Genomic DNA, 23,647 nt, shown 5'->3' on the forward strand with positions numbered 1-23,647 from the left:
TTTACATAGAGACTCTCATGTTACATAATGCAAGTCTCATTTATGTGGGGTTATTTTTGAACAGCAGAAGTCCTGAAGACTTCAGGTCTTCAGGACTTCATTTTTGAGACTGATCTGAAATTGACTGTATAACAAATAGAAGCTAAAAAAAGTTTACATTTTTGTTTTTGGTTTATGACAAAGAAACAAGCAATGAGGTAGCCTAACATGATCTCGTCTTACCAAATAGTATCGACATGACAGACTGACAATTCAGACATGTTCTTACCTGCATTAATGGGTTTTATTGTGGAGCAGTTGCATCATAGATTCATCACCAACATGACACGTCTGACTGGTGGAGTTTCTTTATCTTAGAGATAAAATACACTGACTTTTAACACATTAAAATCATGTTATTAACAATTTTGAGAAAATTTGAATGTAATTTGTTAATTTTATTGTTTCAACATGTTTACAATTATAGACGTGTATCTATTTTGGTTTATTTACCTTTTACTTGTTTAGTGCTAAATCATATATTTACCAGGCAATAAGCCCTATGATTATCATTTTGAGTCAGAGAAGTCTTAAAAATCATCTAAATTGCTGTCTTAGATTTCAAAATGTTTGATAATTTTTGAGGTGAATCAAGAAAATAAATGATATTGCTCTAAGTAGCCTCATTAGGACCTAATTGAATATATCTTTTGATTTAAATCTTTTGATCAGAGCATATTTAACTCAATTGCCATGGTGTTATATTTAATACTTTCTGAGTTTATAATTCTCACAGATTCTGAGTTAAATTTACACTTCTGAAAGTGCTATAATTTAAACTATCCTATATTGCTAGTTTTTAACACTTACAGTGTTGTTTTTTATGCACTAAAGTGTACTTTTAACCCAATATTGTGCTATTTCCTTTGGTGATGGCGAGCAGGTATAAAGAGCCAGTTTTTTTATGTGAATGATAAGTTCGGGACCCTGTTTGAGAGCAGTTTTCATCATCTTCTTCTTCTTCCTCTTCTTCCTTTGCTCCTTCTCATTATTATTATTATTATTATTATTATTATTATTACATATTTTGAGTATGCCTGTGTGTATTTGATCGATTAGTGGGGACCATCTTTTTCCAACATTGCTCTACAGGAAAACCGTGCAATGGGGCAGGAGCTTGATGGTGTAACATTGTTTTATCAGGTGTGCCTTACAGCCCACAGTACACAATACAGCCCCCAGATTTCATCTGACCCACAACGTATTTATAGGAGACAGTATATTTTGAAAAATTAGCATAACTGGAGTTAAATATCTTTTCAAATATCAATCATATGTCATGAAAATATTCAATTTGACAGGCCAAATAAGCCAAACTAGTACCCAAATGAATAGCTGTTTCTGTCCTTTTGGTGGGCTGAGCCAGTTGACCATAATCACTAAAAATAGCAAGAATTCCTATCATTATTTCCTTGCACTTTGAGTGTAAATCTGAATTGTTCACAATGTTAAACTTTGACAGGTATCAAAGATTGTCACCTTGTACTGAACACCTTTGGCAAGATCATGCTTTCTGGCAAGGATAGAGGAAGAATCAAATGCAGAGCCAGAAACCACCCTTTGCAGTAAATCAACACATCACCCCCTACCAAATACCATCCCATGCCACAGATGGAACGTGACTAACTGAGTGGAAAACTTCACTCAGGGTGCAAGAGTGTCTTACATCAAAAACAACAACAATCCACCAGAAACACAAGCAAAGGAATCACAGCAGGGACCACTGTACAACTTGCAACATCTATATATTTTGAAAATATAAATACATCTTGAAATGGCAGTGGATGGAGCTTAAATCAGGGCTTTTTACAGAATTGAATCAATTACACTTTGGGAGTTAAAATCAACTCTAAAATGTTTAACACTGAGATATCAACACTCTAGTGTTTGTTGTGCACACAAAAACCCACACAAATTACAGGAATTTGAGTAAATGTATTAAGTGACTTTCCACCCCTGCTGTTTACTGACACCACGTTTGAACTGTTTGTCTTTAATGTCACTGCATGAAAAGCAAGTGAAAAACAAGTTCTAAAAACCTCCGTGTTGTAATTCCCCCTATTTATGGGGGTGCAATTGGCTACTAATTTTTTTATTGTCATAGAAACGCCTACTAGTCGGTATATTTGAAAATAAAGACAGATTTCAATATGTGATAGTTAATATTGGAGCTCTACATGGAAGTAGGGCAGCCCAGCCATGTTTTGGGGAGGGGGTCGTGAGTTCAAAGGACCGATTAAAAACATAAACATAGCAGTAAAATCAGAAGATGAAATATTCATAAAAGAGAAAGTATGATTTTGTTCTACAATAATTTCTCGTAATCGGGACGTGTAAGCGTGGTTTTGTGCGAAATGCCCCTTTAATCAGTGCATGAATGGGGCACAAAGGAGAACAGAAGAGGGCTCGCTCACCGCGGTCACGAGAGCACTTGGGGAGTGACGTCACTTTCCTAAACCGGGCAACAGCCGCTGAGTTGAGTTGAGTCGCGAGCGAGGAACAGGCAGGAGTCCGTGAACGGCTCAACTTTTAATGTATGCTGGCCGAGGTGGGACAGTGTTTGTAGGAGCTCCGCTTCTTTTACTCTGCTTTATGCATCCTCTTGCTAGGCTCAGCCAAACAACAGCGCGCTGTTTCCTCACCGGGTCGGTAGCTAATCTGGTTTTGGCACAAAAAGCGGTTGTGTGTCTTTTATGTGTCCAGCTCTCCTGCGACTCCAGCACATTACAGGGTAAGTGTGTCCACTTAGTTCATATCATGTAAGTAATTGTTGGTCGACACACTGCTTCGCAATTTGTACACAAAGCCTGTTAAAGTAAATGTTAGCGATAATTCAAAGAACTCGCGTGCATGTACCAAGCGTCCAATTGATATTTAAATGATTAGTGTGCATGGTACGTCGCGCGCATTTGATACTTTTGGTGCTAAGGCAATGCTACCCGTGTTTGTGCATGAATTCATGCATGACTTCTATTGTTAGGTATGCAGATATTCACAGGTAGCTGCCTGATAAGCTGATCTGTTAATTTTTAGTATTGCATACAGTTATTAAGGCAAAGTTTGCCCCCTGACTATTAGACAGCAGACTGCTGTCTGCTGCTGTCAGAATGTTATAAATATCAAATCAGTTTTCTAATATAAACGATGTTCAAAATACACTACCTCCGTTTTCCGTTTTTAAATCCTCTGCCATAGAAATAGGGGTATTATAAACAGCAGTAGCTACACTGACAACTGCTACACATATTGAATTTGTTATTCAAATATGGACTAATGTGAAAGGCTTGAATGCTGCCAGAGGAGCTCAGACATGGCTGTCCTTGATGCACCCACATACAATACACCCCCTCTGGCACATCACTATCTGCCCACACAGAGGCTCTTAGAAATATGAATTATTCGTTGTAACTTTTGCTTTGTGCCTGCAAATATTTATGAATGCATAAATTGTAGGATATTTTTCCTCCAGGACATAATCATTGCAAGAAGGCTCAAATTGCTAAAGTGGAGTGCTCAGTTTAAATACTAACAGACACAGAGGAAGCTGGAAATCATATTAATGAAGGAAGTTGACTGGAATGCTCACAAGAGAGTTTTGGGAGTAAATCATTCACAGGGTCATTTCAGGCATGAAATTTTGGAAATTGCTCAAGGCTGTTTAGGCACACAAGTACAGTCACCAGACATCCTCCAGGGGTTTCTGGTAAATTTAAAACATCCTTAAAGGAAACAATAGAAAGCTGGATGCCAGCGACAGGTTTAAATTAGAATAACTTGGGTGTTCAAACTCATTGTGAAAACTTTTACACTTAAAGCTTTCTCTTTCACCCACTCGGACTGAATATTAAGGCTTAAAAAAACTTTTTTAAAACACAAACACATTTACAGACTGCTGCTCTGGACACGTACATCCGTACACATAATGCACTTTCATGCATTTGGCAGCATGAAGTGATTTGTATGTATAGTAGTTTAGTCTTCAATAGAAGTTACAGAAGTCGTAATAGTGAGTTTAAACGTCTGTGTTTGCTACTCCACAGCCCTGACGGAGTGATTGAGTGAGCGACTGCATGGACCGGATTGAACATGAAGAGCCTTAAAGCCAAGTTCAGAAAAACTGATGTAAGTGCTGTAACACGTGTTCAGTGATGTTAAGTGTGTGCACATGTGTGCGTTTGAATGGCTGAGTCAGTGTCTGTGTATGTATGGCTATAGCAGATGATTTACGCCATTTATTTCCTCCATGGGGTCGACTCAACAGCACCCGATGATTGCTAATTTTTTTCTACTAAACTAAGAGTAAATAGATTTGAATCATGATGTTGCAGTAACCGGCCCTATAAGCTTCCCTTTTGCGCATTTAAACAAACAAAGTGTGCTATTTTTCTAAATTTTTCACACCAGCTGTGAATGATTGTGTCATGAGAACTTGAAAAAATAAAAACTGGGTCATTGGGTTTCAGAACTCTGAATTATGTTTCAACTTAACACAGACATGCTGAGTCACCTTTTAAGGAGACTGTTTAGTGTGATGTGGATTCTTCTGAACAATTACAAAGACCACAAATACCTCCAGATATTCTCTCTGGATTGCTCCATGTGAGATTTTAAACCTTCTGGCAGTGACTCAGTCTTCAGGGAAGATTTTTTTTCATTTGGTTCAGTCATACGTTTGGTCTATGATACTTTAAACTCACAGGAAGTGAGGCGTCTCCACAGCGCCTGACTCAACAGTTGTCACAGTGACAGGAATGACACAGAGCCAAAAGTCAGACAGTTAAAGTCTGCTGGGTTTCTGGATGAATGGGAGAAGTTTTAGAGGATAGAGGGAGTAGAGAAGTGGGTGTTTGGAGAGATGAATGCCAAATATATTAGACGCTTGGTTCATGTAGACAGTTTTCATGTGCGTAGTAGGGCAGGATGGTGATCTACGGTTAAATGTCAGCCTCTGCTGAGAAAGAGACAGTCCTACAAAGGAAGAATTAGGTGGAGTACATCCCTGCTTTAACTTAATTACAGCCACAATATACTGTGAGGCATGAATGCATAGGTTGTAGAGAGTACAAATAAATCCTTAGAGATCTAATAGATCATCTTGAAGTGCACATAAATGTACTAAAACAGATTAGAAGAAGAGCTACTCTTACTTGGGAAAATTGGGGAAAAACCTAAGTGGTACCCTCTGGTGTTGATGTATAAGCTAAATAGGAAGTGCTCAACTGCAGTCCCTCCATTGTCCTATAGAGGTTGGCTGTTAAAGCCTAAGAACACTAAAGAAGTAGTGAACCCTTTAACAGTTTTTCTCAGCTGTGGGGTTCACTTACACTTTAATTAAAGCAGAAATAAACAGGATTATAGCTCAATTCAAAAATACATTTTTGCTCTTCATAGTTAATTTCCTTAATTATTAAAATTGTTTTGGATGATTTTTTTAAACCTGTTGGAGATAATTTTATTAAGGCTATGAGTTATGAGTACAATAATAAAGTTCCTGATTGGCTGACGGGCAGGTACATTGTAGCTGTTTTTCAGGACGCTGGTCTTCACTTAAACTTAATCCAGTTACTGACCGTCATCAGTTGGCTTTGCTTAGATGGTTTTCAGCATTTTGGATGTTAGTCAGATGACAAACTGGACAAGATAGATGGGCGTTTCTCAGTAACTAAGGTATTCCTTTGCCTACATCAACTCTGTTAAACCCATTTTTAGACGAGGCATGTGAGACTTGTGTCCTTACTGCAACATGGCTTGTTTTGTATTTGGTTTGAATGTTATCAAGTCTGAGCTTTCAAACTGCCTTGTGAGTCCCCGTCCCCCCCGCTCGATGTGCACGTCTCTTGTGCAGAAAATCTAGAGAATAGAGGGCCTGCTTACTTTTTTCCCTTGGCCACACACATCTCTGAGCCAAAATAGATAATGAAAGGATAAACTGAGAATCACATTTAACATGTTTAGGCAGGTATGTATGCATATGTTTGTAGAATATGTTTTTAGTGTGTTTCTTGGTGACCCTGTTGAAGCCGATATGTGCAAACAGTCTAATCAACTAATCAGCTGTTTCTCTGAAATTCAACTACTGATGAAGCTTTCTGTTTCCACATCTGTAGAATTTGCCACAGCAAGATAAACTCAGTATCAGTACACCTCCAGTTTGTGATTTTTCAAGTGAAAGCCTGCCTTAGCTTCTCCTCAGATAAAATCCTCTCATTTGTATAGAATATTTGTATTCATATATTTATTCATATATTTTTTCACTTAATTTGACCCATCAGTAGGTTTTTTTTTAATGTTTGTTAGAGTGCTGCTTCTTGTGTGTATTTGACTCTAAACAAATGGCTGAAAATAACTTCTGCTGACTGCCACTGACCCTCAAACACTGCCAAAAATGTAAGAAACAAGTAACAGGTGTTTACCAAAAATGCAGTTTTGTTTGCATTTTTTTAAAGCTTTGGTACTTTTCAGTACTATCAATCATCAAAATATATAGTTTTGACTGTTTTGTTTTAAAACACATGATACTGTAAAGTTTCAAGGTTTTTATTTTTTTTAAACCTGACAACCTTTGGGTGGTTTCACATGAGGGTCCCAGGCCTTAATCAGAGAACACAGGCATCAAGCCACAGTCTACTAGAAGAGGTTGCCTCAAGCTTGGTTCATGTATGCTCAGGCATGACATGCAAATTTTGTGAACACAACTGTGCTTAAGCACAGCTTACTCGTTGGCAAGCATTCGTCTGCTGAGCTGCACGATGGATGTGAAGGTAGCTAGAGGGTAGTTGGTGGCATCTTAAAAATACGAACATCCATAGTTGCCTGCAGGATGGGCTTCATTGTCTGCACAGAACATAACCAAATGTTGACACGAGTGGTTGCGATGGCTGCCTCTGCTTGATTCTTCTTGGTGAATTTAGAAGCCTATATTGCCACCTACTATAGCAGACAGAACAGATAAGGAAGTGTGCTCAGGCCTGGAATGACGCCACTAATGTGAAAGCAGACCAGCGGGGGAGGGGGTGGAGCATGTTTGTATATTGATCAGCCTTTAAAACCAGGCACTGCCATCATAGGGCTTTATAACACCTCTCTCCAAACTGCTGACTGACATCACTGTGTCTACATCCGTGTAAAAGTCTATGGGGGAAAAAAGCATTCATCCAGGTGTTTGATTTCATCTTTAATAGCCTGCAATTTTGCATGCTCTACAGCCTAATATAAGTGAATTATTGCTAACTCAGTTAGCTACGTGGGGGAGCACAATAGTGTCCATTGTTCTAAGAAACGTGGAGCATAGCGTTAAACCAAAGATCCCAAAAAGTTCCTCCTTAAATGGATGGTGGCTGTTTTACCTTTACTGTGTGTTTTCCAGTTGAACCTTCAGCATTATGGGGAGAGTTGTAAATAGTTTGAGACTGATGCTTTTGGAGAGATGCCTGTCCTTGCTGAAATAGCCAGTCGTAGGCGGTGGGAGAGAAGAAAGGAAAAAAAGCAGTGTGTGGATGTGAATGTTGCTTAGAAACACCACTGAAGCCATTTGCAGTCATGCATGCCTTTGCAGACCTCACACCCACGTACACTGTCACTTTTGATCGCTTGGATGTCTAATAAATATCCAGTTTGTCTCTTTAACTGTAATGAATGCTTTTTTTTTGTATGAAACCGGAAATGACTGAGGGATAGTGCTGCAAAAGTCAGAGACAGACATTTAAAACTGGGCAGCAGTTTTGATTGATGTTCAGATCCTCGTGTAGCCGAAGTGCAAACACACTCATTACATAATAAAGTGTCATTAGTGAGTCATTACTGCTGTTTGATAACTGATCTAACAGCAAAAGCAGGTTTATCTCCATGCATGTTCTGTTCGATGAAAACTTCAGCCAAAAGTCAATATTACTCCCCATGTGCATTTATGTCAGAATGTGTTTATTGATCCTGTGCTGTGTGAATGGATCGGCTGCAAACTAAAGCATATTTAACTATATTTTAGATTACATATGTAACTTAATTGGGAAATACAGATAAATACTTCTCTGAATGTGAGATGACAGGCATACACACTTAGAGAAACTTTTAGCAAAGTTCTCTTCCATCTCTTCACGCAGAGGCATTCTGGGTAAAACATGCCAGCCCTCTTGTGCACACACAGTGATTAAAATTAATGACCACCATTAAGATATGCAGAAAAAATGTTTCACAGACCAGCATGTTTATCCCTTCAGCCAAAAGTCATTCCATTGCTTTTTATAGAAAACCCTGAACAACCTCAGTAGAAAGAAAATATCTCCTGGTTCTATTTTTGGCTCTCTGTGTGGTGACAGATTACACAGGAATGTTTCTCCCCAAAACAGCCTTTCATTAAAAAAAAACAAAAAAATACAACGATGTCTTCATAAATAACTTTCATATGAAGTCAAGATATTCCTAGATAATGGCGTCTGTCCTGGTGTTGAATCTTTCCTGATTTTTTTGCCTGTAGGATCCTCCTCTAGCCAAGTGAGCTGAGCCAAAGCTTTACTCAAACACCTCGACAATGAGAGGACTAAATAAGGTAGAAATGTAAGAAATTGAACTGGAGATGACAACAAGATGTAATCATTGTTATATGACACAGGATGTAAAATAGCTAAATGTTGAACTAAGTTATGTGGCCTGATGCTAACACTTGTAGTGTACATTCTTAGACTGTCTGTATGGACCATTGTTTTAAGATTGTTATACATTATTTTGTTTTTCTCTCCTATAGCTATATGGACCACAACATAATTTGTATCAGGGCTGGATTTTATTGTAAATAACATGACTGTTTAACTATGTTACTGAAAGCAGCAAAAGTACTAAATGAAATAGTTTCATGTAAAAGTGCATGTCTTTTCAGGAGGGATGCACAAATGCATCGGTTTAATGTTAGTATTGGCCAAAAATGACCAACCGAATGGAAGCTGTTGGCCCTTTTTTTGTTTCATTTCAGTGACATTCAGCACATCTAACAGCTGATTTAAAGAAGAGAGTTATTATTAGGCATAAGTGCTGACCTGTTTGACAAACTGATCTTTTTTGTGGTCACAGATAAGAAGAAAATGCTTGCATTTTGGGAGTGTCACATCAAAAGAAGTAATGAAAAATAACTTCGGCACCAGTATCAGCAGTAAGCTAGATTTTTATTTTAAACATTGGTATTGGCATTTGCTCTTATTTTACAATCTACTTTTTAAGTGACTGTCCTATTGGCTTTCAGGAGATGTTGGCTGCATGCAGGTAAATGTCCTGTGTGGATAGGAAAAAAAGAAAATACATATCAATCCAGTGTAATACAGGAACCCATTGGCAGTTATCTAACAGTAATCTAGCTTTAATTTATGGAGTTAAATATCTTAATGCAGGCAGAGCCAATATTTTACTCCAAAGGGCCACGGTTTTGCTCTTACCAAATTTGAACGACCTTGCATATTGAAAGTGTGTGTCTATGGTGCTATGCAACAAAGCGCACCCCTGATCAGCTTGAGTCAAGAGGGCAGAGATCACGGGAGAACTGCGACTTCACGCTGGAATAGCATGTCTGCAGCAGTTTATTCAGCCTTTTTTGGGGTTGATTTGTCATTCGTTCCATCATGATTCCATGATTTTATCGCTTCAGCCATGAGTGAGTTCATTAAGAAGTTAAAAGGTTAATGTTTACTCAAAAGGATGTGCCATTTCATGCAAAATTCTGTTTTTTTTTTTTTTTTTACCTCAGAAGAAAACTTTTCCTCATGAATGCTGCCGTTGTAGCTCTGTAACACCACTGACCTCCCGTTGACCTATTGCTTTTGCTGCAAGATGAGACGTAACCTTTATAAAGTGATGATTTTTTGTTTAGGAGTCTGTGCAATGTGTTACATTTTGAAGTTGCAGGATACTTTGCATGCTTTTTTTTGGCTCTCATTCCTGTTTCTGATGCTATCCACTATCCTCCGCTATCAATCAAGGCATAAAAAAGCCCAAAAGACTTTAGGCACTAAGACTTTAACTTCCCTTCATTTAAATTAAGTATTCCATTAATCCCCTATAGTCAGAGCCATTATTGTTTAACTTGCTGTGACCAGTAAAGGTCTTTATTATGTGGAAATATGTTAAGAAGTGAATTTATCACATAAGCAGCCTTGCAACAGTACAGCTGGGCAGACTCAGCAGAATGTGTCACCAGGTTAAGAAGATCAGCGTCTCTGAAATGCTGCACTGTGAATTCACTGCAAGGCCAAGTGGTGTGAAAATGCTGCCTACACTTAAGGTGTTCATGCATTTCAAATCTCAAGAAAAATCAGCTTTACTGAGATTTTCTCACAGATAATACAACACTATACAACATCAGCATTCCTTTCTGCTGGGCTCATTGTAGCTGTTCTGCTGCGACTTTATTCACATTAAATTTGTCCACTTAAGTCCTGTGCAGCCTGTACCCGAAGGGGGAGGACAGCAGCAATGTGCTGCTTTATCAGACTCTGTGGGCAGGTGCGCAGTTATGCAAGGTCAGAGTGAATCAGAGGAATTTTTCCTCTGTGTGTTATGAAATGTTTGCATGTCTGTCTGTTGGATTTCTGGGCTTCGTTTGAGCTTTGTTTCTGTTTGTTGAAGTCTGCCAGAATTATGTATTTGGTATATGTCATTGACCTTTGGTGATCCCTCTGTGGATCATTTTGAGTAAGCTCATACAGCTGATCAGTATTATGATGGCGGTTTCATTTCTGTTTATATGAGCAGTGTTTAAGACGAGCAGACTTTGTAAGCTGGTTTCTGAGAATGGGTTTGGCAAACAGCCACAGACAGACTTAAAGGCATTCTTCTGCAGTTTGGAGGAACAATCAGCTGTCAGAAATGGTTTTTCAGTGATCTGCACTGATTTTATGTGTAAGAATGGCTGGTCCAATTAAAAGTTGGTTGTGTTTTTAGTCCAGTCAGTCAGGCTCACTTTATTTACATTCATATAGAGAAGAAAATGTGTTTTTGCAAGGATGTTGTTAGATTTTGTGACTGACAAGACTTTTTATGGCTATCAATTGATAAACTACTGTTTTTACTTTGTTTTTGTTTATTGCTCTTTATACAATGGCACAAGAGTTTTGGTATTGACCAGAGCTGGACTCGATTTCGCTCTGGCTTTTTTGTCAAACAAAGCTGAGAACTAAATGCCACTGACAAATTAAGTTATGTTTATTCTCGCTGTTTTCACTGACTCTTGTTGTCAGAGGTGAACCAAGTGCTTACTTACTCCTTACTCTGGTAGAAGTACATTGAAAAAAAGCAAGTCTTAATAAAAAGATAAAATCATACCAGCCCCAAAGTTTAGGGAAAAATGCCCCAAAGCCAGTTCAGCCCTGGTATTGTCATTTCTACAAATTTTGATACTTAAAGAGAGATCAAGCTCTAAAATGATAAGCTTAAGGTTTTCTGTAAAAATTTGCCTTTAGCTAAACTTTATATGAAGAATACAGTCTATTCTTGCAGTGATTAAGGTTATAAAGAAGTATTAAAGCACTGAAAACATCCGTCCATCCATGATTACAACTTAATGCTTCATTGAGGCTACTAACTCAAAGAAAGCATGTTGAACTTGCTTCATGGTACAACCGAGAGATGCTCCATAATTGACTTTTAATTGCGATCACATAATTGGCCTTCCCACAATCACTGACTTCTGACAATTATTTCAGTTTATAATACATGCTCTGCCTATTGAAATCTCCATGCAGTCCTCTAGACTTGAGATCACAAAAAAACTATGATTTCATGCAGTGAGAGTATGTAAACAGCAGATTATGTTGCTTTTCTTGGGTTGATTTTTCATTTATTTCAACATCTTATGCTTCCACCGAGGTGGTTACATTGGGAAGTTAAAGGTTTATTTTTTCATCAAAAGATGTATAGTTTCATGTAAAATTCTGTGATTGTGTATGATTTTCCTGTAGCTTTCCTTTCCTTTCCTCTAGCTTTGTTGATAAAGTGATGATCTGCCACAAGGGACCCGTGCATTGTGTTGTATTTTAAAGCTGACCAGATGCTTTCTATGTTTTTTAATGGCTGTTTAGGTTGATCTGCTCTATGTGGGGCCTCTTAGTTTGCTGAGTGAAGTGAAGTAATGGGAATGCACATCTCAGGGACTAAAATAAAGATCCAGGCATTTGGGGATGACTTGGTTGCTGCCTTTGAATCTGTGTCTGTGAATGGTCAGAGCAGGGAAGTTGTAGAGCCGTTCATCTACCTTGACAGTGTAATACATCGATCTGCTGACTGTGAGGCTGAGATCAACCACAGATTTGGACTCGCACATGAGCAATGGGTTTGCGGAGCAAGACAGTGTGGTGTTCCCAGTATCTGAGCATGTGGACAAAAGTTAGAGTCTTTTGGTCTTGGGTCCTTCTGGTCTTACTATACTGCTGTGAGGCCTGGACATTGACTGATGGCCAGAGGCACTAGCCTGACTCCTTCGTGACAGCTTCTCTTCAGTGCAACTTTGACTGTTATTGGCAAGATCACGTGTCTAATGCTGACGTGCTCAGGAGAGTGGGGATGGGAATAGTCAGCCTGATATAGGAGCTGTGCTTTTATGGGCTCCTGGTGCACTTTGCTGGGCCTGATCCAGCTCACCACATACTAGGTGTACCAGACCCGGTGTGCGCTGTGTAGGGGGCAGCTTGAGGATACCTGAAGAGATGGGGCATGGGCCTGGAGCAAGCCTGTAGAATGGACATCAGGAGGCCAGAGAAGTACAAGACCAAGGTTGGCTCAGTGACGTGACGACTTGGATTGCTGCAGTTTGGCCGTGGCCAGCACTGGGAAAAGACCTGGCAGGTATCTTGAGCAGAGCAGAGGGGTGGTTCAGAGACTTGCCATAGATGGACTGGAGCACAGGCAGTGGAACTGCAAAGTCTGGCTATAGAGGGAGTGATCTGCTGTGCTGTGCACCTTAAAAGCAGATAGCATACACACAGAGTATGTGGAATTTGGGGGTTAGGCAGGATCAATGAACCCACATTAGCTGATTTTTATTTCTTTGTCCATCCTTATTCCATAAATTTTAGAGTGTTTTAAGGACTGAAGATTTAGGTCTGATTTTTCTCAGACTTCTATAATTTACTCAAAGTGATTATGGTAAAAAAAAAATGTATGTGATTGTGATATTGACAATAAAATCCTCATTGCAGTTTAGCTTAAGCTGTGCAGCTGAAGCTCCAGATCAGCTAAATGAAAACTTTTCCTATCTATCTAAAGGTTGCAAAAAGAAATAAATATATAAATCAACACCTGATCATTGACCGTGTAAACAAACAGCAAATATAAACATACATGCAGTATAATTTACTAAGTTTGTTGAAGAACAGAAGTCATACAGGTAGGATTCCCAGTAGTAAATAGTTTCTAAATACCTTAATCACAGTCAAACAATGTTTACAACATCCAGAAAGTTCAACACTTTTTTCCTCTCGGTTTTTCAAACATTAATGTCAGAAAAACAGTGAGATGGTGTAATTACTCTTAGAAATGTTAATTAAAAGTTGTGTTGTGTGTTGACCCTGTGAGAGCACATTTACGACTCTGTCCCTGCTGTTAGAGCCGAGCTGCTCTAAATTGGTTAATTTGCCTGGACTATTACCTGGCTCTCAGCTCTTTACCACCTAAAGCAGTTAACTCACTGACTGTGCTGCTGTGCACAAACATACACAATCTCAGCTCATTCTTCAGCGTGTATTTGCTAGTTTACAGTGGTTTTAGCACTAAAACCCTTAGCCAGACTACATACTGTAACACTACTCAAAACTGCTCCCCCAGCTGCTAGACTAAGCTGGATTACTCAAGGCTGTTTTCCATCCATATCCATAGACTAAGTATCCCACAGCATACACACAGACCCCCCCCGCCCCCCTTATCATCCAGACTGTGTGTCTAATTGATGTGTGGATTATGCTGTCTCCTCTCACTCCTCACAGCTGTCTCATGGCTTCTATTCATGCGAGGTTACATGACCCTGGAGACTAAAAACATTTAATGTTAATGCCTGGTTAAAATGAAACAATCTAAATTTAGAAAAGTGTAAAATGTATAAACAAGGCTGATTTTATCAGAAAGTGTTTCTACTTTGCTAAGTGGAGCAGCCCTGCAGAGAAACACCACAAGCTGATCACTTGAAAACATTTCTAAATAATGCAACGTGCACTGGTGGTTTAAAACATTAAACTGTGATATTTCTCCACATCAAAGAGACTTTAGCCATTAGAGAGAAATGTAACGTTCTACTTGTTTCACAACAGCTGCAGTAGCAAAATCATCTTATTGTAACAATAATGAAGCACTGCTGGATTTTATATGGAAGGTTTTTTCTTGAAGCCCGAAGTATTTCCACTTGGCTCTATTTGATTTGGCCCAGTCCGACTCGGTTTGGCATGGCATGGTTTATTCTGGCGTGGTCTAGTGAAAGGGTATTAGCACTGTGGGAGACAGTAAAACCTCAGGGATGGCCCTACATTAATCTGGCAGAGGAGGAGGAAGGGTGTGTGTTGGTGTGTGCGCTGTCTTCATTGTCAGCAGTAGAAAGTGTTAAAAATGATGATGCGGAGCTGTTCACAGTAACAATAGTGGGGTTTTCCTAGTTAATAAATTTAAAAAGCATAGCAGACACAAAGCAGCAAATCATTTTTCATCATTACAGTGATATGGAAATGTGCAATAATCATGTTGCAAAAACTGCTAGTCACTGTGAATATGAAAACAAATGATATGAACATTTGATTTGATGTTGATTTTCAAATGTTTTGCGTGCAAACATTTTACCAACTATTTGCACAATTGTGTTCAGCAGTCAGCTTTATTAAAATTAAAAGGTGAGATGTTGAAGCAGTCCCATTCAGCAGCATTATAAATTCATTATAATGATGATGAATAATAATTATAACAGAAATGCTGCTAATGTGCAATTGACATTGTGTACAGAAGTTTGCCTGCAATTTTGGTGATTAAGAATAAGAATTGACCCAGTATTGGGTATCTAGGTCTTACGTTTTTGTTGCTGTGGTATCGACAAAGGTACCAATATCATTGATATTTACTTTCCTTATCTTTATTACATTTCAGTTGTCCAGTTTAAAAAAGTTTGGCATCTTACTTTGAAAGAAAAAAAATCTGGCAAACAGTAAAGTAGCTTTGTGTCACAGATTTATTTTAAATGTAAATTAACCTGAAAAGTGCTGCATAGTGGTTCATCCTTTCAACCTGTTGTTATCTTTGCTATGCATTATTTCATTATTACTGGTTAAAAATATGGTCTTGATTTATGTGTACAATAAGTCGGTCTTGACAGAGGGTGTGAGCACAAAGTAGTTAGTCAGATTTAGTTTTTCTGTCCATTGTGAAAGTGTTGCAATAGTCTCATGATGAAGAGTCTCTGTGTTTGTCATCCAGATAGAGAAGTTTAAAGATATCCAGTAAAACTTTATAACAGCCATTTTTAGCTGCTGATTGCACAAACAGCTGTGCCCTTATCCTAAAGTTTCCCCCTTAAAACCAGAGCTTCTGAAAGAAAGGTTTTAAAATCTGGGAAAAAACGAAATCCCGACTTGAACTAGTTTAAAATAATCCAAGGAAAGCCTGAGGAGAAAGGCTTAGAGCCTGTTTAAACAGGGATCCAATTAAAGCAGGAAATGCCCGTGGGATCTCTTTATTTCTTATCGTATGTGTACATAAACTAGAGAAATTCAGCCAGGAAACCTGCTTGTCAGCAGATACATGAGGTGGCAAGCGTGGTGAAGGCAGGCGGATATGATCCTTGTGTCTGTGCATGTGTTTGCATGCTCATTTATGTGTGGGTGCATGTTTGTGTATAGGCTTGTTTCTAGTCTGGTGTGGGTGTGAGGGCATCAGTGATGATGCAAGCTGCTGTCTGCTGCTGTATGGTAATGATTATGTATTTATCCTTAAGAGGATGTTTGAGTGAGGAGATATGTCAGTAATAATTTAGAAAACTGCGGCCATGGATCCAGTTTAGTATGACTCACATTGCTAATGTATTTGATAAAATGAGAGATGCTAGATGTAACTTATCACCGATAAAGACAAAGGCATCAGAAAGATAGGTGAAGAAGACAATGAGAGGAGTTCAGTTGAAGGGTTTAGGCCAAAGCTGCAAAGACTGAGGAAAAAAGGAGACTTACATAAAGGAATAATGAGGAGAGAGTCTGAATGATGAGAGCAACCATGAGGAGGAGAGACTCCCTGTGCAGTGAGCTCCCCACCCTCAGCCGGGTTGTTTGGTTTGGCCCTCTCTGAACAACTGGAACAATATTCATCTAAGAAGATGGATGGTGGAGGGTTAGAAACAGTTCACCTGAAAAAATCTGTGAGAACTTTCCTTCATGAGACACTTTTGGCATTACGTGGCTTTTTTCAGTGCACTTCCGAGAACTGTTTTTGCACACAAAAAACAAATGTGATTAAGTACGTAGATAAAAGTACAAAGAACAGTTCCATGGATTAAACTTGCAAGTAGGAAACTACATCCTGTACTGAGATTTTGCTCCAAACTTAAAATGATCCATTAAAAGTGTTACTTTTTATTGCTTCCTTTTTGACCTATGGGACCCTATCTGTGTGCACTAGTATCCTAGCATGTGTAAACTGCCCTATCCTTACTAAATAAAAGGATACCGCAGAGTATTTTTGCCCTACTCAGCTGCCTTTATGAGCACTTCTTGGTGTAATGAGCGTGCTTGCTTTCCAAGTCCAGCAGTATTTATTTATAGTTCAGGAAGGCTATTTGTGTCAGAAGGAAATGTTGCACGAGTGCTATTTTTTGCCAGAGGTCCGTTTGCACCCATAAATGTCCAGGGCTAGACCTTAGCATCAGTCCTCAAGGTTTAAAATAAGGGCATTGAATAAAAGAGTTGTGCTTTAAGAAGAGGTTTCGAGTTGTAGTTATGAGATCATGTTGATGTAGTAGGGTAGTTTTCCTTTGTGTGATAATGGTGATATTTATGCTCTAGAGTCAGTAGCAGTACTACTGCATTTATAGACTCTTTTTAGTTATCTCCTCCTATTTTGTGCATTATGCACCAAATAAAACAATATTTTGTGTTGTTTCTGTATGACTGTACATGCTGGTACATCTAGATGTTTAAAGAAGCGTATAAAATGATTCGATATTGTATGTAAGGGGCAGGATTAGACAAGCTTTGCTTCATTCTGCTCCTTTTCAAACACATCATGTAGCTTATGTTTTCTAGATGTCACCTGTTTGATGCATCATCTATGTAGAGTCTTTTGGACTTTTTTTTTTTAATGTATGAACTATTCTTTTCTCTTTTTTTTTGGTCATGTTCAAGATAAATAAAGATCAAATAAAAAAATGTAAGCCAGACTTTCATATTTGCATGCAAAATTTGGCCGACCACGTTACAAAGTAAAAAGAACAGTTTGGCAAACGGAAATGTAATCTTATAACTAACAATTACAAATCAGTATTTGTTTATTTAATGCATTATTAGGAGAAAATGTTGCACCAGTGGCACTTTTTATGTACCATAGGTCTATTTGCAGCCATAAATGTCCAGTGCTGAAGCCTGGAGATATACTGAAAGTTTACTACATGCACTCATAGCTATTATGGCAGCTATGCATCCCCCCCTGCATATGTGATGTGTCACCTGTGCAAGTCCTTGAAAATTAATGTCACACGAATAGGAGATGCAGAATACACATGTCTGGTAGAGGCAGTGTGGAGGTGGAGGTGTGAGTCAACTAGAGCTGGGCAGTATGGCCTAAAATTGATATCCCGATATATTTTTGCTATACCCCGATACATGATATAAATTGAGATACTTTGAAATGTCCTCTAAGTGGCTGTATAATGTTTAATCCAGCTCCAAATGACACTAGTTTGGTGATTAAAATAGACTGTTCTACTGGATTTTAAATTAAAAAATCTCGGCTCGTTTGAAGGCTTAAACATTTTAACTCTGTGTTGTTGGTGTTTTGAGCTGTTGCGCTGAGATAAGGCTCCATGTTGTGGAGAAGTGGATCACATTTGTCCACTGCTGGGCCGTCTTCTCTCTGACATGTTCGACTCTGGCAGGGAGTTTTTAGCACAATGCTCATGCTCAGGCAAATCACGTATTCTGGGTGGAGTGTCTTTATGAGGTTTTTAAATCCTGGCTTTTCAACAACACTGGGCTCATGTCTGATGTTGCTATAAAGTGAGTTCTGATCTCAGAATTGACCTGATAATAACATCCGTGAGTGCCTCCGCTTTAGTTTACATCCCACACAGTGGGTAGTTGCTCTCATATACCCTCTTGGTGTCTTCCAGTAATCAAGGTCACATATAGGCAAGTAGTTTTACAAGAATCCTCAAGATGCAAGTGAACTGCAAGTATATATCCAGCCTTAAAATGTATATTGAAGAGATAATGCTTATGTAATGTGGCTGTTTCTTATTGTGTCTTGTATAAAGATTGCAGTCCACAATGAAGTTTGAACAAGACAAAAATGTATCAGTGCCTTAAATCACATTTTAACCTTGGCCTTATTTTGACAAGTTTAAGTGATGATGTCACAACAGCTGTGAATGAACACATGGATAAAAGGGCTCTTGAAGTCATGGTGGTCTGAAACTACTCAGGTTGTTTATGACAGGAGTGCTAAAGCAGTAAAATAAGAAGCAATTAGGGAGGTCAAAGGGATACGTTGACTTATGTAAGTTTTTAGAGAATAGAAGAAAAGAGAAAATGTTGAAATGGCAGCATGAAGCTCCATTTTAATGAGAGACTGTTGGTGCATTTACTGGAGGGATTTGCTAGTGGATTTCTCTTGCATGCGCAGATGCTGACTAATTAAAAAATGAAACAAAAAACCCTGTAAACTGGGTGGTCCATTTAACTATTGTTGATGAGAAAGAAACATTGCAATAGATAAATACCTAAACAATATAACATTCATGACTTCACGCAGCATTTTTGTGTGGTTTTGGTCTAATATGGTTCTGTTACACTCTGCCACTGATTAAAATAAGTGTCAGGAGGAACCATCATCATGATCATGGGTTGTGAGTGCCAGATCTACTCAGCCCTTCTTTGGGTCCTGCACCTGCTGGTGATGCTACATGTTGGGATGATGTGTATGATTACCTGATTGGCTGTCTGTAAGACTTTAAGGAAGTAGGCTGCAGAACCTTAAATTAGAAAAGTTTGATTAAAAAAAAAAGCCAGTAACATTTATACACTCAACGGCCACTTTATTAGATACACCTTGCTAGAACCGGGTTGGACCCTCTTTTGTCTTAAGAGCTGCCTTAATTCTTTGTGGCATAGTTTCAACGAGGTGTTGGAAACATTCCTCAGGGATTTTGGTCTATATTAGCTGCAGATTTGTCGGCTGGTCATCCATGATGTGAATCTCCTGTTCCACCACATCCCAAAGGTGCTCTGTTGGGTTGAGATCTGGTGACTGTGGAGGCCACTGGAGTACAGTGAGCTCATTGTCATGTTCAAGAAACCAGTTTGAGATGATTTGAGCTTTGTGACACAGTGCGTTATCCTGCTGGAAGTAACCATCAAAAAATGGGTACACTGTGGTCATAGAGGGATGGACATGGTCAGCAACAGAACTCAAGTAGGCTGTGGTGTTTAAAAAATGCTCAAATGGTACAAAGGGGCCCAGAGTGTGCCAAGAAAAGATCTCCCACATGATGATACCATCAGCAGCCTGAAACGTTGATTCGAGGCAGGGTGGATCCGTGTTTTCATGTTTAATTCTGACCCATCTATCTTAAGGTCGCAGCTGTGAGCTGCTGCTCACTGGATATTTTCTCTTTTTGTACCATTCTCTGTAAAACCAAGAGATGGTGGTGCAAGAAATCCCGGTAGATCAGCAATTTCTAAAATACCCAGCCCAGCCTGTCACCAACTGGCACCAACCATGCCAATTTTTAAAGTCACCTAAATCCCTTTTCTTCTCCATTCTGATGCTCATTTTGAACTTCAGCAAGACATCTGAACCACGTCTACAAGCCTAAATGCATTGAGTTGCTACCATGTGATTGGCTGATTAGCTGTTTTTGTTAACAAGCATTTGAACAGGTGTACCTAAAAGAGTGGCCAGTGAGCTTATATTTCTGTGGTGTCTCTGTGTTTTTTAAACTAGAGTTAGCATTATTGGCCAGCTGCTTAAAAATACAAAGAATCTGTCTTTGAGAAACATTGTTTGTTGTACTAACTATTCACATTACATACTGAATAATTAACAAACCTCAGATGCACAAGCTTAGATAAGACTGTCCGAACAAATTGGACTTTGGGGCTCAGGTGCACTAAGGCATGGTGCAGATTGCCTAAAGTGTGTGATTCATATGTACTGCCTCTGATCTTTGTAAATTTGCTGCAAAGGCACAGACTTTGAGTCTTATAGTAGAGCCACTCAGCTTGCTTTTCTTCATTGTTTGTAAAAGTGAACTGCATTGATTTTACACATTAAAGTCTGTTTACAGTGCCTGAATACTCATGCTGTACATGAAACCAGTTAACAAGTTATTTACATTAAAGTCTTTTGTGGCTCCAGAGCTACATAAAGTCTTATAAATTACTGCAAGTGATGTGCCTTAAGTGCTGTTTGGGGTAAAAAAGTCAGCAAATGGGTTTTTTCTTTACATTGTCCAATGATGTTATGAATGTGTCGTGCTGCACAGAGAGTCCTTGTGTGCTCCAGGTTGTGCGTTATGTTAAACCACACGGCAGCATCTTTCATTATGAGAGTAACCATCTGGCCTTTGTTTAACAGTTCTGTCTACTAACTCTCTTATTCTGGGTTTGAGTTTCAGAGTCTAGTAAACTATTGTGTGAGAGCTCATGTTGATGTGTTTGTGCTACAGCGGAGCAGTAAGTGGTTTCAGCTGTGGCCCAGGAGAAAGGAAGTATTGTTTGAGGACATCTGAGCATCTGCTTTGTTGCCGATAAGGAGTTTGAAGTTAACAGCCACTGCTGATCAAAGGGCAGAGATATTGTAAATGTGCCAATCTCTGTCCTTCACTGTGTCTTTTCCTTTTTTGTTCACTGCATTGTTCCCTCTTCCATCCTCTCATTCAGTTCCTGGCTGTCGTGTCTTCCTCTGTCTCTCGAACAAAGAAGAGTTTAACATGTAATGAGGTTATTCCCCTCTGGAGTTCAGTCTGTGTTGCTTGTGTGTTGAACCACCCAACTAACCTACTTTTTTTTCTTTATTTATTCAGTTTTATCTTTGATCTGTGTGTTAAATCCCTGGAAACATTCTCTCTTTAAAACAAAAGTGGGAGAATGTTACAGTGGATATGTTGATCTTATCTTTTCAGAGGCATAAATAGTCTCCAGGAAAGTGCTTGATAATTTCAGGTGGATTGCCCCTTATCTCTTCCTTAGTTGATTGCACCCACGTGCACCCCTTAGCCAGAGACTTTCCCTGATGGCTGAAACATAATGGTGTGTCAGACAGCAAGACATGACGCTAACAAAACTACACAGAAGTCATGAACCAAGCAACAGAGTCTGCAGTACAATGATATAATGCGAATATTTGTGTTCATATCAATGCTGTGTGTTGCTCAATGCAACAGATATTAGGGGTGGGAGACAAAAATCGATACAGCATAGTATCGCGATATTTTGTCTGGTGATGTATCATATCATCTCATCCACCAAGTATCGATTTTTTCAAAGTAATTGTTAATATGAACTGAAGTCTAAGATAATGGATAAATAAAATCAATTGTTTGGACAATTGTTTTTCCAGTGAGGTCAGCAGAGGTGACGGTCTTACAGCAGGAGAACGTTAGTACAACCAATATGGCAGCGCAGGGGAAGGACATTAGGAATGCAAGCAGGGCATGAATGAGATGGGCATGACACATGAGGTTTGCAAGAAGTGCTACATGAAAATAAAATACTGCAAAAATACGACAAACATGAGGGCAAGACGAATGCTAAATCAGATAAACAGTGTAAAAAAAAATGGTGTAGATCGCAATATATCGCAATATATAGTATTGCAATACTCACTGTATTGCAAAATGTTTAAAATCACAATAATATCAAATCTTGACCCAGAGCAGACAGGAACATACTGAACAAAGGACATGCACCATTCACTTTCATACAGTCTATGGTCCTGCACTGTTTGCTGGATATAAACACCAACAACCCCTTCTGCTTGCATCAGCTCACCCTGACTTGGGCAGTAAAGGCTGTGATTAAGTTTGAGTGAAAATTCAACTGTTACAAAGCAAGCACCTCAAAAACTTTAGGCAGTTTTTTGGCATTTTAACCTTGCAAAGCCGATGGATAGCCTGATTCCATGTCTGTCAGATCAGTGATGAGAAATGATGAAGCTGATGGCCAGCTGATCCTAAATATTAACTCCCAGCTCCCACAGCCAATCACAGCTCTTTCTGTCAACACAGTGGTTTATTTAAATATGCTGCTGCTGGCAAAGCTTAACCTCCTCCACCCCAGCCTCCTCCTTTATCAGATAAAGCTTGTTGCACCCTCGTAGTCAGAATCATGCAACTATGGATTAATTGCTCTGGAACAAATTTTTTTAGTTATTTATGGTATTCAGTATGAATTGTCATATATGTATCTATACATATAAGGGTTTCTAGCCATGCACTCCCTAGAAAGTCAAAGCATGCTGCTTGACTAACCCAGGGAGCATCTTTTTAGCAGAATCTTCTCCACCAAATAAAACTGTATATCCATTTAGCAAAAAAAAAAAAAAAAAAAAAAAATGGTGAAATGTATGATAAGTGTGCCCCTGACTGAAGTGTTTATATTAATAAATCTCATCTGGAGAGGGTCAAGTAAATACATTCTGTAAAACGACTTCACACTGTAACAATGAGAAGTTAGTTTACAGAATGCCCCTAACGTTAGCAGTGCTAGCACTGCTCGCCTCTGATCCTCTTTGCTGGTTAAAGTCCACATTCCTGTGCTGAATATCTTCACTCATTGCTTTGGTTATATGTGAGTATAACCTGACACAGATCGTAGACAACTTTAACTGTTCAGCTGGCTACTGATAGTGAAGAATCGTGGATTGACTCAATGCTTTGTCACTCTGATTTCCTGTAATAGTGGCAGACAGAACATTCATCCAGTCACCATCCAAGTTTTTTTTTTCTTTTTTTTTTTCTTTGGAAAGTTTTTGGCTTTTTCAAACACCGAATATGGGCTGTGGCCTAGAAGGTTTCGAAATATATCCCATACCATTGATATTTGATTCAGTTACAGGAGTATGAAAGCAATAACCAGTCTTTTCCCTTTTTAGTCATGCTTTCTGGACCAAATCTGATTTTTTTCTTTTGGCTTTTTCATGTGCTTAGTCTATCTTTCCCTGTATTTTTCCTACCTGTCTCTACTTTATTCATGTTTTTTTAGGTAGCAGAAAATCATACTAATCAGCACACAATAATGTTTATAATTCTTTATAATCTGAGCAGACATGCTGCTGCTATGCCCAGATGAAAAGGCACTGAAGGACTTTTTGTGCGCTGACTGATCCGTCCTCCTTCAAGTATTTTAGTAGTTGTGCACCTGAAGAATTTTTTTCCTACCATTTTTAAGTAGTA

At 38.8% G+C, this 23,647-nt stretch overlaps 1 protein-coding gene across 2 annotated transcripts in view; it reads left to right on the forward strand.

Moving 5' to 3' along the window:
• The first annotated feature begins 2,510 nt into the window (after window positions 1-2,510).
• The window catches only part of rai14 (retinoic acid induced 14), a 60,958-nt gene continuing 39,821 nt past the window's right edge, over window positions 2,511-23,647 (forward strand). For both annotated transcript variants that reach the window (XM_041810763.1, XM_041810764.1), the window contains exons 1-2: window positions 2,511-2,770; window positions 4,080-4,161. In XM_041810763.1, the coding sequence (XP_041666697.1) occupies window positions 4,126-4,161 (36 nt within the window). In that variant the 5' untranslated portion in view covers window positions 2,511-2,770; window positions 4,080-4,125. The remainder of the gene's footprint in view (window positions 2,771-4,079; window positions 4,162-23,647) is intronic.

Source organism: Cheilinus undulatus, linkage group 17 (genome assembly GCF_018320785.1).
Source record: "Cheilinus undulatus linkage group 17, ASM1832078v1, whole genome shotgun sequence".
NCBI lineage: Eukaryota > Metazoa > Chordata > Actinopteri > Labriformes > Labridae > Cheilinus > Cheilinus undulatus.